The 15336-nt window shown below is 44.1% G+C and overlaps 1 protein-coding gene across 1 annotated transcript in view; it reads right to left on the bottom strand.

Annotated features, from left to right (window-relative positions):
• The window catches only part of LOC126256223 (sushi, von Willebrand factor type A, EGF and pentraxin domain-containing protein 1), a 559276-nt gene that overhangs the window by 143972 nt on the left and 399968 nt on the right, over positions 1–15336 (bottom strand). The window contains exon 4 of the mRNA XM_049955464.1: positions 2336–2545. Within this exon, the coding sequence (XP_049811421.1) occupies positions 2336–2545 (210 nt within the window). The remainder of the gene's footprint in view (positions 1–2335; positions 2546–15336) is intronic.

Here is a 15336-nt window from a genome sequence, read left to right as displayed (position 1 = left end):
CCTCCCAAATTAAGTTTGTTCTGGCAGTACTGAACGGTCAAAGAGAGATTAAGAGGAACCATCAGTCTAACGAAAGTCGGAATATAGTAACAGCTTAAGGAACTAGCAATGATAGTGGAGATTATTAAATCAGCAAAGCGAAATTGATATTTAATGCCCTTGACGGAAGTCGTATGATAAATTTTCCCTAGCGCACAGAACGAGTCAACCCATCAAAATTTATGTGCTCCAGGAATCATAAACGTACAAACAGATCAAACGATATTCATAAAAAAGTAAATAGAGCCCTTTTACGTTACATTTTTGTCTTCTTTTCTTTATAAGTGTCAAAATTCAAAACTATTTTTCTCCTTTAATAGAGCTGAGTTTTCACTGTTCAAAAAAGTTTGATTAAAAACCGTTTTTCAGCTATTTACATTCTTAATTGCGCTCTTTCTTTATTTGGGTGTTGTAAAAACTATTGTAGTTGTTTCTCTTCTGAGACAATGCTAGTTGACAAAATATCAAGATCACGTGCAATCTCTGCAATGCGTCGCGAAAACAAAACAGACAATAAACTGAATTGTAAGAAGACGCAAATGTACTAACATCTTTAAACTTGACAATCAACTGAGTACTGACGTCACCGACCCACCTGCTGATTTACATACTGGCGTGTGTGACGCGCACCCGTAACCAAAAGTTGATTTAGGCAAAAAAAGTTCCAGTTTATACTGGTCGGTTTTTTGCTGCCTGAAACTTTTTCCATTGGGGCCCAAGCCCATTGCCACAACCCCCAACCTGGTTTCGAGATTCTATTCTTCTGGCCTTCGACATACCATTGTCGTGGACAACAAGGCAGCGGCAAAAAAAAAAAAAAAAAAAAAAAAAAAAAAAAAAAAAATTAATTTTATGGTTAATTTTTTAAGATTAGATTTTATGAGAAGATATCTGTAGGTCGTCCATAAAGATAAGGTCAAAACATCTAAAGTATGGGAAAAAATTGAAGTGATGCCGAGCACAATGAGCAGACTCGAGATTAAAAGTCTTCAGTGGTCTGGGGACGTTAAAAGAATGAGCAATGACAGGTGGCGTAAGAAACTGTCAATGTGGGCCCCGGGAACAATTAAACTTTGTCATGGAAATTTTATATTGGTCGAACAATGGGTGGGAAGCGGTTAGCAGCTGTCTATTGGCGTAAGCGAGCATACTGGAAGGAAAAACGACTAACCTCTGGTGGGAAAAGTCAAAGAACAAGAAAGAGACAAGAAACCCTTTCGTATAAATCAGGCCTAGCGTTCGTTGAAAATCCTTGCTGACTTAGTTGTACGCGCATTACGCCCTCATCTCAAGGAACCACCAAATTCGAGTTTCAGGTTTTTTAGTTTTATCAAAATCCAATCTTTACTATGCTAGAACGTATAGAGATGCCATAGAATCCGAAAAAGGACAGAAAGAACTTTAACAGTAAAGAGGAATGCAGGTTGTGGAGCTTGGTAATTAATATGACATACAGAATCAACTCTGAAACTTCCTGGGAGATTAAAACTGTGTGCCGGACCGAGACTCGAACTAGGGACCTTTGCCTTTCGCGGGCAAGTGCACTACGAACTGAAGTTACCCAAGTACGACTCACGCCCTGTCCGCACTCCTTTATTTCCGCCAGTACCTCGTCTCCTACCTTCCAAACTTCGCAGAAGCTCTCCTGCGAACCATGCAGAACTAGCACTCCAGGAAGAAAGGATACTGCGGAGACATGGCTTAGCCACAGCCGGGGGGATGTTTCCAGAACGCAGCGGAGTGTGAGCTGATATGAAACTTCCTGGCAGATTTCTGCGAAATTTGGAGGTAATGGCGGAAGTAGAGCTGTGAGGACGGGCCGTGAGTCCTACTGGGGTAACTGAGTTGGTAGAGCATTTGCCCGCGAAAGGAAAAGGTCCCGAGTTCGAGTCTCGGTCCAGCACACAGTTTTAATCTCCCAGGAGGTTTCATATCGGCGCGCACTCCGCTGCAGAGTGAAAATCTTATTCTAGCATCAGCTCGTCTGCTGTGGAGTTCCCTTAACTAACGCTGGAGCGACTGCACGATTTTTGGCGACATTTGTATGACGTCATGGCCCTTTCATTGCATCATTACGTGTAATCAGTTCGGCTCTCTGAGTTTATTTGGGTTTGAAAATCAACTAACGAAGTATTTCATGTATCTGAGGATGTAAGCAGCTCTCGGAGACGACACGTTAGGTACAGAAACGTGCCTCAGAATACAGCCTAATTGCCAGTACATTATTTAAAATCACCAGCCGTGAAAGCGTGCACTGTGTGAGTGGTCAGCTTTTGCTTTAGGGCGGGGTACTGACCGCAGCAGCCGCGCGTCGTGACGCGCACCACACCGACGGCGTAGGGCCGCAGCAGGTCGACGCTCCACCAGGGCGACGCCTCCTTCATGGTCTCCGTGCAGCGCCGGCCGTCGTGCACCGTCGTCGCCTCGCCGTCGTTCCCGTTGCCCGCCGCGCCGCCGCGCACCGTCGTCGACTGGTTCGCCGGCCTCCGCAGCGCGATGTTGGTGCCTGCACAACACGAAGACACACGTCGCTGTTAGCTGAACACTTTGCTGCCAGCGGGGAGAAACACACTTACGCTGCAGGATACACGGTTGTTCAACACAAAGAACCAAATAGTGAAACACTTCATACAGGTGCGTAATATTCTTATGTAATCGTTTTTGAAGGTTAGTTAAAAAACCTTTATTTTAGAAATAATTAAATCAGTGGATACCCCAGGGTTGTTAGTCCTTCTTAATTTATTCCTGTGCAGATGTTCGCCCGAAGATGTGCTCTTAGTACCACGAAATAGGGCTGGTGATAAATATCGATATAAAGGTTACCGGTATATGTCGGAGACATTTCCTCGTATGTATATCAATATCAAAATGGCAATATTCAGCGCTGAGATTTTTATTTTATATTATATTTTTTCGCAGTTTTCGGTAAATATTTGAAATTGTAATAGGACATAGCCGGACGGGGTGGCCGAGCGGTTCTAGGCGCTACAGTCTGGAACCACAGGTTCGAATCCTGCCTCGGGCATGGATGTGTATGATGCCCTTAGGTTAGTTAGGTTTAAGTAGTTCTAAGTTGTAGGGCACTGATGACCTCAGAAGTTAAGTCCCATAGTGCACAGAGCCATTTTGTGATAGAACATAATTCTATTTAATTTTATCGATATTTTGCACCTTCTAACGTAACTGTACTGAATACACTCGAGGTATGAATTAAAACACGCCTTCAGTCACAATTTTTCGTGTTTTATTCAGTACACGATGCTTTCCAACCCTGTGGGTCCATCTAATGTGCCACTTGAATGAAGTGATATGCTTGAAAACGATGGATGAAGAAACTTGTACTGTTACTAAAACGTTAAAAATGCTTTTCGTGGATTATTTGGTAAGTTTCATCTATTCAGCTTTTCCACTATTTCACACATATATTTCCCGCGTCTGACTTACGAAGTTCGTATCCTAACATCAGACTTTTTCGTGACAGGAATATGCATTTCATCTCATTCAAGAGAACAAATAAATCACGTATTAAGACGAATTACACCTGAAGATGGACCCACAGGGTGCGAAATGCATCGTGTACTGAATAAAACACGAAAAATAGTGACTTAAGGCGTTTTTTAATTCATACCTCGAGAACATAATTCTACTTTCGCTATGTGAGGGAGTCTTACTACTTTTTGAGCTTGCATCACGTCCAGTCTTTTTCTTTGACGTTGTGAAGGAAGTATAGGTAGCTCAAAGAAGAAGTGAGATTGCGGGGGTTTGCGGTTTGAATGGAATAACAAGATTTCCCATGTGAAGAAATAGCACACTAAATTCGTTAAAAAACAATTTTTAACGCAACTAAGTGGTATTTCTTCTCATCGGAATTCTTCAAAAACAGTTGTAGAAAATGATGAACAAAAATCTAAATGACAAGATTGTTCTTTGCTGTGGGCGGAGACGTATGAGGGGAAACGCTGACGTAATCGGCGCTCGGCGCTACCAACAGAAACTGCAGCGTTTAACTTCAGCACGCAGTTTTGACACTACAACTGCTAGTTCGCTGGCGTTTGCAGAAATGAAAAAATTGGGAAGTCAAGTTGAAGTGTTCTGGAAAAATCGGATATGTGACGAAACCGAACGACGGACCCCTTTGGGCGCCTTCTATTGTGTCACTTCACACGCAGTTACCATTGTTAGCAAAGTGGTAATCGCCAAACGTGAATGTGCATCGCTTTCCTTTCACTTTCTGCTCTAAAGGGGATAGGAAGACTGCTAGCTCGTTGATGCACAGAATACCTAATAAGAAATCAATATTTAAATACGCAGCTCTAAAAACGACAGTATATTTACAATTTGCGGCCGATATTGTTATAGGCGGGTATGCCGACATCCTTTCCGTCGATATAGCCACACCTTCTCTCGATTTATCGAGAGCCCGTATTGATAATTTTAAAATATCGATGTATCGGATTCCCGATATTTTTAAAAATATCAGCTGTCCTACCACGAACCCAGTAGTGATCTAAAAATAAAGGACAAAATACAGCTGAAGCTCTTCATTAATGCCCGAGAAGATGTATAATAGTTTTGTGTATAAAGATTAATGTTTGTGCACATACATCATCATACCTAAGAATCTCTTCGTTAGCACAAAGCCGAAGAAGTCACATACTCTGGGAATTACCGCAGCGGGTAGGTGCAGGAATCCCGCTTTGCCGCTCTGGGCTAGGTCCTAGAGGAGGTGGTTTGCCGTTGCCATCCTCGGTCTTGTGATCAAATGTCAAGTGTTTACCTGTGTCGAGCGCATGACAGTGATAAGTGCTTGTACGGTGTAGTACACAGTTTGTATGTATTGTTACGGACGAAGGATAGTGGAAGGTGGAACCCGGAGCCGGCATGCAGCCTACTGCTCTCGAATACCACGAAGGGGAGCGCCGAGCTTAGCGTCTACATGCGAAGGACGCTCACCTACAACAGTGTCACGAGCCGTCACTTTCTCAGAGACTGGGGAGACGTTTGGAATTTAATTCAGGACATTGGCGCAAAGACTAGAGATCGGGTGCTTTGCGCCTCCAGCTCTCGTCTCATTGCCAGCCAAATGCTGGCAGCGAAAATTTTCCACCGCCAAGATAAGAACCGGTTTACCGCCGAGTCGAGTGCCAATACACAAGCGTGTGTCAGCTCCCTCCGCTACAGAGGCAGGTTTTGGTAAGCACACCATAAAAAAAAAATCACCCACAGGAGACATCAAGTTAATACCGTGTAACGCTCGCTCTAGCCTTATGCTGGCGTAAATTCGGAGAGGAAAATAGTCCGCAAGTATTTTCAGGCATGTCATATCCAGGTGAAGACATTCGCTGATTCTGTACAGCTACCAAACTGCAGGGATGTTGAATGCTACGTTTCGCCCATTTCCTAATAGTCGCAGACATTTTCTGTGGGACTAAGCTCTGCTGCATTTGCTATCCAGTCGAGGTGTGACAGAACACCTGAGTGTTCGTCACACCACGAACGTATGCGTCCAGCCCTCTGGACACGGCTGTTGGCGTCTTGGAGGACGGGAGTGTCCACGGCATACCACCATGACAGTGAAGAAGGAAGGGGGGCAACAAGTGTTCGCCGAAAATCTATCTATACTAATAATAAATGTGGAAAACTGTCGGTCTGTCTATTTGTCTGTTTGAACATGTCATGGTGTTTTCACAGGTAACTAGAGCATAGCTTGGGGCACCGTATAGGCTTTAGTTCATCAAAATCGGATCACGGAAAGAAAGGCGAAGGGAGTCGCGCATCAATACCTATGCTTACAGACAGACATGTGAGGGCAGCTGAGATTACTGCACGTACAACAGATAATTTATTCACGATCACTGATCATAACAAAACTACCGATATGCGAGCTCTGTCGCAGGTTAACAGCTAGTGTTCAAATAGATCCTCGTTCATGTTCATCGTAAACTGGACGTGTGGTCCCAACTCATCGTACGAACCCCCCCCCTCCCCCCACACAAAAAAAAATAATTCACGGAACCATTCCCTGTCTAAAGAACACCCTTCACAGAACGCTGCTTAAACGCTTCATTCGGCCGTCGGTGCACTCAACGCGTTGTACAATTCGGAAATAGACAAAATCTCGACTCACCTGACCACACTACGCGCTTACAGTCAAATACCGTCGAGTATCGGTGTTGTTTAGTCTACTAAGGACCTGCAGTTTTATGTACTGCTGAAAGCAATAGCCTTTTGCGAAGTCTCGTACTACAAATGTCCCTTGCAGGGAACTTCCTCTGCTATGTTCGCTCGTAAGCTGATTGGCATGGGTCTGCAATCACTGCCGTAATCAGTTCATGGACGGTTTGACTGGTTGGTTGGTTGATTTGGGGGAGGGGGATAAACAGTGAGGTCATGGGTCCCATCGGATTAGAGAAGGATGGGGAAGGAAACGAGCCGTTCCTTTCATAGCAATCATCCCGGCATTAGCCTGCATAGATTTAGTGAAATCACGAAAAGCCTAAATCAGGATGACCGGACACGGGGTTGAACTGTCATCCTCCGGAATGCGAGTCCAGTGTGCTAACCACTGCACCACCTCACTCGGTAGGCCGGTGTGAAACCGCTTGTCACTGGCAAGGCGTGGCACTGGCACCGATCTCTGACCGTTAAAGTCTTTTTACGACTACTGTTCTTACGCCATGTTATCATTGCCACGAGTTTCATAATGATGATGTTTGGTTTGTGGGGTGCTGAACTACGCGGTCATCAGCGCCCGTACCAAGTTCCAATTTTACATTGTCCAAATTTTCTTTTACACAGTCCACTGTCACGCATGAAGATGATGATGAAGAAATGATGAGGATAACACAAATACCCAGTCCCCGGGCAGAGAAAATCCCCAACCCGGCCGGGAATCGAACCCGAGACCCCGTGATCCAGAGGCAGCAACACTAACCACTAGACCACGAGCTGCGGACTTTGCTGCAACTGGTACACCATTCCTTACACTCACGTTGAGCAGCTCGCGCTTATACCACAGCAAGTCGGGTTTCTTCACTCACGGTGTTGTCGCGCGCACGTCCAAACACGAAGGTTCTTTGCAGCCACTCCGACACGTCTCCACATCTCCCTTATTTCTACACGGATTTCACACAACTGATTGGCATATACCACTGCCTCATTGCCATCACTTACGGCATCGGTGGAGGATTATATGGCCAGTTATGCACCATCGACAGCGCTTCGAAGCGACCAGCGTCCTCTTTTAAGCGAATGATTAACATTTTGATCGATGAGCTTATTTTTCTAGCTTAAGGCTTTCGAGACTGCTTACGACTAACTCTAATGTTAATCAGTATGGGGTGCAGCTGATCAGCCAAAAGTACTGCAGGTGCAATCAACGATATACAAAACGGGTGGTTCAAATGGCTCTGAGAACTATGGGACTTAACATCTGAGGTCATCAGTCCCCTACAACTTAGAACTACTTAAACCTAACTAATTTGAGGACATCACACACATCCATGCCCGAGGCAGGATTCGAACCTGCGACCGTAGCGGTCGCGCGGTTCCAGACAATACTGCCTAGAACCGCTCGGCCACCACGGCTGGCGTTCGTGACTTCATTTTGGCGCTAAGTATTCTATGAATGACCTAGTCGTCGTTTGCAGACGCTGCGGACGCTGGCCTTGCCTTAGCTAGCTTCCTGCAACCGGTCACCAGTAATTCGCGCAGTTTATGTTGTTGCTTCGCCAGCGCTAGAAACTGGGGGCGCAGGCTGAGAAATATTTTGTCACGGTGAACAAAGGCCTCTCAAACCACCTTTCTTCGAAAAGACTGTAAGACTATCTACGCTATTATAGGAACCACACTACAGATTGCTGTGGAAAGAGGGGGGGGGGGGGGGGTCGTAACAGACTACACTTTCGACAGTATAGCACTTCGACCACGGTGCTACTTCCCTGTGGCTGAAGCCATAGTTGCTTCGAAATCAACAACAAACAAATTAATACAATCTACAAAAACCTCAGACTTTGGCTGGGCTTCCGGCAGTGAGAAAACGGCAAGACACCTCTCGCAGCACTTGAATAAGAAATGCCGTCGAAATGAGTATTGAGCACAAAAATAAAGACACCAATTTGGATAGAAAACCAAAAACATGCCATAAATCTCCATGAAGTTAAAATGTCCAGTCACTGAGAACGGAGAGGCAGAGTTTCATGTTGATTTTGTTGAAATTCATCTACACAAGAGGAATAACAATTTCTATTGCTGTTGCTACCCAGCTGGCATAGTGAGTGAGTGTAATTTCGTTCGTAGCAAGGATCCTCCATAGTTTGGCGTGGGGTGCTGCTGGCTAAACCTGTAAAATACTTGACGGGTAGTTTATTTGCATAATGTAGGGCAACTGTGGCTGCAGCCGAACGTGGGATGCATAACTTTAATGGCTGCCACGGACTGGACATAATGTGTAACCGTAGCACTGACGGTGCTTATGGACTGGCTTCCTGCGTACGTTCGCACACCCGAAAAACAGGTTTGGACGGGTGGCACCTACTTACAACTTGCTTGGAGCGTGACCCCTTCTCTGGCAAAAACTAGGTGGGGACATACTTACTAACCACTGAAAGCGGAGTACTCAACAAATAATGGAGCTATCATGAGACAGAACCTGTGACGAGTAAGAAATGCAATGGGAAAACGTATTCGAGAATATACTTCCTGCGACACGGTTTTACAGATCGTACTTAGGTAGGATTAACATAGATTTCAATAAGGCTAAATTACTTTTGTATTTTGAGAGTCTAGTTATTCTTGAGGTTTTTAAGGTCGACTACTATTGGTCATTAACACAAGTGAATTTTGTGTCACGTCAGATATTGAGGATTGAGTAGGACCTCTGGATTGAAAGTACATACACTATGTGATCAAAAGCATCCGGACACCTGGCTGTAAATGACCTACAAGTTCGTGGCGCCCTCCATCGGTAATGCTGGAATTCAAAATGGTGTTGGTCCACCCTTAGCCTTGATGACAGCTTCCACTCTCGCAGGCATACTTTTAGTCAGGTGCTGGAAGGTTTCTTGGGGAATGGCACTGAGGAGAAGTATCGATGTCGGTCGGTGGGGTCTGGCACGAAGTCGGCGTTCCAAACATTCCAAAGTTGTTCTATAGGATTCAGGTCAGGACTCTGTGCAGGCCAGTCCATTACAGACATGTTATTGTCATGCAACCACTCCACCGTAGGCCGTGCATTATGAATAGGTGCTCAATCGTGTTGAAAGATGTAATCGTCATTCCCGAATTGTTCTTCAACAGTGGGAAGCAAGAAGGTGCTTAAAACATCAGTGTAGGCATGTGCTGTAATAGTGCCACGCAAAACAACAAAGTGTGCAAGGCCCCTCCATGAAAAACACGACCACACCATATCACCACCGCTTCCGAATTTTACTGTTGGCACTACACACGCTGGCTGATGACGTTCAGCGGAAATTCGCCCTACCCACACCCTCCCATCGGATGGCCACATTGCGTACCGTGATTCGTCACTCCACAGAACGTTTTTCCACTGTTCAATCGTGCAATGTTTACGGTCCTTAAACCTAGCCAGGCGTAGTTTGGCATTTACCGGCGTGATGTGTGGCTTATGAGCAGCCGCTCGACCATGAAGTCCAAGTTTTCTCACTTCCCGCCTAACTGTCATAGTACTTGCAGTGGATCCTGATGCACTTTGGAATTCCTGTGTGATGGTCTGGATAGATGTCTGCCTATTACACATAACGACCCTCTTCAACTGTCGGTGGTCTCTGTCAGTCAACAGACGAGTTCGCCCTGAACGCTTTTGTGCTGTATGTGTCCCTTCACGTTTCCACTTCACTATCACATCGGAAACAGTGGACCTAGAGATGTTTAGGAGTGTGGAAATCTCGCGTACAGACGTATAAGTGATATCCAGTCATCTGACCACGTTCGACGTCCGTGAGTTCTGCAGAGCACTCCTTTCTGGTCTCTCACGATGTCTAATGACTATTGAGGTCGCTGATATGGAGTACCTGGCAGTAGGCGGCAGCACAATGCATCTAATATGATTTTGGGGGTGTCCGGATACTTTTGATCACATAGTGTATTTAATCGACATAACGACTGTGACAATTTCCCAGCGGTCTTCCTGGCTGCATTCTCCTGAGGTGTGCACTCTTAACACGAAACTTTGACTGAAACGTCTGCTCATGTCTCACCACACTGACACGCCGACGACGCTATCCAGGATCTGCGTTGTGTCGTAAATCCACAGCCTGAATTTCTTGTGACGTTGTGACCTCAGATAAGCGCATTCCCCCTTTTGTGTACAACAGTCTTCAAGGCAGCTGCTTCGTTAACCAAAATTCTTTCATACTTGTCTCACCGATTTCTTCTTCGGTTTCAAAACCGAACTCGTCGAATATATAGCAGAGCACGAAGAAGACATTATTACTGATTAATTTTGTTATGCTCATTTTTCTTAAATAAGAATTTTTGCATCACGTCAACAGATAATTAACACTGGTTTCATTTTAGTTTGCGAATATTTTGACTGCGGACCATTCACAGAATATTTCGTTCATACGATTACTCAAATAGTGTTTGTGTTAATCTCAATTCCACGATAGAATTTCGAGACGTATAACGCTCGTCTACAGAATGTCCGAAGTGGTGAGGTCAGTATTAGATACAAATGATCATTTAAAGACACAAGCTATATTCTGAACGGTTGCTCAGACAAACACCTGTAGGTCATCACTGTTAAATGGTTTCATTTGATGTGTGTTGTCATGCGTAAATTATTTATTTGACAGTTTACAAATCACAAAACAGAGTTCATGCAATTAGGAAGAAGACAAGAACAGGAAGAATTTCTTGAGATAGATGGCAAGAGGTTCAAGAAAGTACACCAGTTCAAATTCCTGGGATTTTGGTTTACCACGGACAACAACAAAAAAATGGACATCAAGGAAAGAATAACAGTGAGAATGAAATGCATGCATTCCCTCAGAGAGACGCTCGGTTCTAAATCGATCTGAGTGAACACTAAGATGAAAATCTACAACACAGTGATATGCCCAGCAGTAACGTACGGTTCAGAAACATGGAGCATGACTAAGTGAGAAAAGGAAGAAAACTATTAATATTTGAAAGAAGAGTAATGAGGAAGATATGGGGACCACTTTTAGATAACGGAGAATGGAGCAGGAGGAAAAACGAGGAAATCTACCTCCTGACGCGACAACCAACTATCCTACAGAAGATAAAGAGCAAAAGAATACAATGGGTGGACCATGTAACTCGTATGCCAGATGGAAGACAGGCGAAGATGGCACTGGAGGGGAATCCAAACACCTAACACCCCATTGGACGACCGAGGCAGCGCCGGATGGACGACCTGGTGAAGGACGAAGGATCTAGCAATCCTGGGGACTGAAGATATCTGGAGAAACCGGGGACAAAACAGGAAGGAATGGAGGCAGTTTGTGGAAGCAGCGCGTGGTCTGCAGGGCCTGTGATCGCTGGTAATATATGCGTTTACAAATGAGCAAAAGTTCATGATGTATTTTAAACAATTCACAAATATATACAATGATTCATCGTATACTTTCGGTAGGTCAGAATGAATTTCTAGATGTTTGCAAATGTAAATATTTCACAACAAATTTTTAAAAAGCTCAATTTCAGCGCATTTTGTTGCTCTTAGAAGAACACATTTCGTTGTTTGTCTTTGTACATGTCCGAGTTCCTTTATGAAGCCATTATGTGACCAAGCTTTATTCCGTAACTTCTGTGTGCTTTCTGTCTCGTGTACAAAAACCTAATCATAGTAGGTATGTAGATCTTGGATCCAAATAACAGTGCTACGACACCAAGTCCACCGGTTACTGCAGCGTGGCTGAAATGTTGTTTTATTTGTGTGACAAAACGCTGAAAGTACCTTTCATTCCCTACGATCAACAGAATTTCCTCCAGTTGCTCAGATAACACAGGTGCCAACAAAATCATAAGTATTTGTGTTTTGTCTCGTATAAACGGCCAACTACTAATGATTAAAATAATCTCCACGAATAGGTTCTACACTAATGTGATAAAAGTCATGGGATAGCAATATTCATATAAATAGACGTTGGTAGTATCGCGTGGATAAAGTATAAAAGGGCAGTGCATTGATGGAACTGTCATTTGCACTCAGGTGATTCAAGTGAAAAGGTGTCCGACGTGACTATGCACGACGGGAATTAACAGACTTTTAAGGAGGAATGGTAGTTGGAGCTAGACTCATCGGAAATTCCATTTCGTATATTGTTAGGGAAGTTAATATTCCGAGATTCACATTGTCAAGAGTGTGCCGAGAATACCTAATTTCCTTTCACCAAGGACAACGCAGTGGCCGACGGCCTTCTCTTAACGACCGGGAGCAGCGACTTTTGCGTAAAGTCGTCAGTGCTAAAAGACAAGCAACATTGCCTGATATAACCGCAGAAATCGATGTGGGACATTCGACGAACGTATCCGTTAGGACAGTGCGGCGAAATGTGGCGTTAATGGGCTGTGGCAGCAGACGAGCGACGCGTCTACCTTAACTAACAGCACGACATCGCCTGCAGCGCGTCTCCTGGGCTCGTGGCCATATCTGTTGGACCCTAGAGTACTGGAAAACCGTGACCTGGTCCGATGAGTCCCGAATTCAGATGGTAAGAGCTGATGGTAGGATTCCAGTGTGGCACACACCCACGGAGCCATGGACCCAAGTTGTCAACAACGCACTGTCTAAGCTGATGGTGGCTCCATTATGGTGTTGGATGTGCTTATATGAAATGAACTGGGTCTTCTGGTCCAGCTGTTCTGATCACTGCCTGTAAATAGCTATGCTCGGCTACTTGGAGACGATTTGCAGCCATTCATGGACTTCATGTACCCAAAGAACCACGCACCACGTCGCCGGACCACAAGTGTTCGCGACTGGTTTGAAGAACATTCTGGACAATTCGAGCGAATGATATGGCCAACCAGATCATCCGACATGAATCCCATCGAACATCTATGGGGTGTAACCGAGAGGTCAGTTCCTGCACCGGCAACCCTTTCGCAGTTGTGTACGGACTTGGAGGCAGTATGGCTCTTTATTTCTGGAGGAAAGTTCAAACGACTTTTTGAGTCGGTGTCACGTCGAGCTGCTGCACTACGCCGAGGAAAAGGGGGTCCAACACCACATTAGGAATCCCATGAATTTTGTCACCTCAGCGTATTTCGGAAATCGTTTGTGGTAGTATATAAGTCAATATGAACATTTTTGCTGCAAATTGTCGTTTTTGCCTTCTGGAATACTGATATTTCCCCCTGAGACACAATGTGCATCATCTAAATGCTTCTCTACTTTTCACATATCTTCTTGACAATCACACCACGCAATGTGTTTGAGACGTGGTGACACGTTTTCTGAATAGCAGCTTTCTAACTACAACACAGTATGTTCTGGAAAAAAGAGTACTGGTTCCGTCTCTGAAGCTCCTGCGTTTTCTCGGTCTTCGCTATCTGTGTTACGATCCCAGACTCAATGTGCTTGTACTCTACCCGAGACAAAAATAAGGGTTTCCTGGAATGAGATGCACATTTTCTAACCATCTCTCGGTGAACGTTCACCTACTCTCGCTACAGTAGCATAGTCATCCACTGTCAGTCCGTTTCGCTGTTTGGCGCAGATTTCCGGCCATTACGAATCAAATGGAGGCAAACGGTCTTGCATTCATCATTCCAAGAAGTGACTGATAAAACTGACTTTGACCTGGAAGAAGGGTTATGACTGATTCAGTTTATTTCTTAAAAAGGCTGTCATGCTTAGTGATAAAGTTAACAGGCGGAAATTCGTAATATATGTCAGCTGCTCCAAACACCAGACGCCTAATGCCATCTCACGCGCACGCGTTTATACTTTTGTTCAAGGTGCTGCTTTTATTTTTTGTTGGGACTCAGCCAATTATTTCTTCCTTGGTGTCGACAAATATATTCTATTTTTATTTACTGATAATAGTTTTATACAGGATTGGTCGATGCTGCTCACGAGACAGCAAAGATACACAAATGGTCCCCAGCAGTTAGCGTAATTTTCATTTCAATCGTGCAGTGCTCTTGCAACGGCGGTCTGAACATTGTCTATGCAAAGGAAGTGCCGCAAGATGCTTGATTCTCCACGCTTCATCACGTCGTACAGGCAATTAACGCTTCCTTAGTATTGCCTATCGGTTTGAGACACTTATCAAGTTGGTTAGAGAATATTCATAAAAAGGCTGCGCAGCTCGTCGCGTGTTTAATTTATCAGTGCATCAGAAATGCTCACTGAACTATAATGAGAGTTTAATATTTTTGTGGGATCTAAAATTTAAAAACCTCTCTCACACCTGCCTGATTTAGCTTCACTGATCAGGATAGTAAAAAACATGCGTATATTAAGGGAATTTTCATTCACAAAGCAGGCTTATCACATTCGCACAGTTCAATACTGTTCTATCCTGATTAAATTGAGCTTAACTTAAGTTCCATAAGGCAGTGAAGCAATTTCGAAGACTCGGTGCGACGAAAATTGTCAGTCGATCTCCTGAAAACATTTGTAATAATTATTAACTTTCGGTGATCACAGGGGGAAGACCGGAGATCTGCTGGTAAGACCGTGTTAGCCTATTTATTGGAAGTAATAAACTGGATATCTTGAGCATTCAAAACGGCAGGTTCGTCCAGTGTAAATCAGACGTTCCCCACTGATCCCGTACAACACAGCGTAGTAAGCAGACACTGTCAATAATAATCAGTTAAATAATACGCGAACACACTTACTTTAGTTTAGTTCATGTATTAAATTCCTTCTCATACAGAATCTCATCAAGATGGCGACTAGCTCAACAATACATACATATCCATCTTCGTTCTTTCACGGCTAATCCGCAGGATCCGAATCTTCATTCTTTTCATAAGAGAAAACATAGATAGCAGAGAAGCTATTCCGTGGAGTAAATGGACGCTCCAAGGAATAATAATGCTTGAAACTACTTTGCATTGATAATCATCGTATATTAAAGTTTAGGAATCGGTAAGATAAGAAGAGATATTTCGAGAAATGTACTGAGTTACATAATTTATAAAAAAAATTCTGAAATTATCGTGGAGAGACCGCTGCAAGAGACATTACAAGAGACACTGTAAGAAAGTCACTGTCAGACACAAACTGCACTTTTTTGAAAGGCGGATAGCGCACGTTTCAAGACGAGAAATGTGATGCTTCCTGACATACAGGTGTCG

The sequence above is a fragment of the Schistocerca nitens genome, chromosome 1 (genome assembly GCF_023898315.1).
Source record: "Schistocerca nitens isolate TAMUIC-IGC-003100 chromosome 1, iqSchNite1.1, whole genome shotgun sequence".
Classification (NCBI taxonomy): Eukaryota; Metazoa; Arthropoda; class Insecta; order Orthoptera; family Acrididae; genus Schistocerca; species Schistocerca nitens.
Note: the sequence above shows the minus strand (reverse complement) of the source record. Positions and strands in the feature narration are given on the sequence as shown.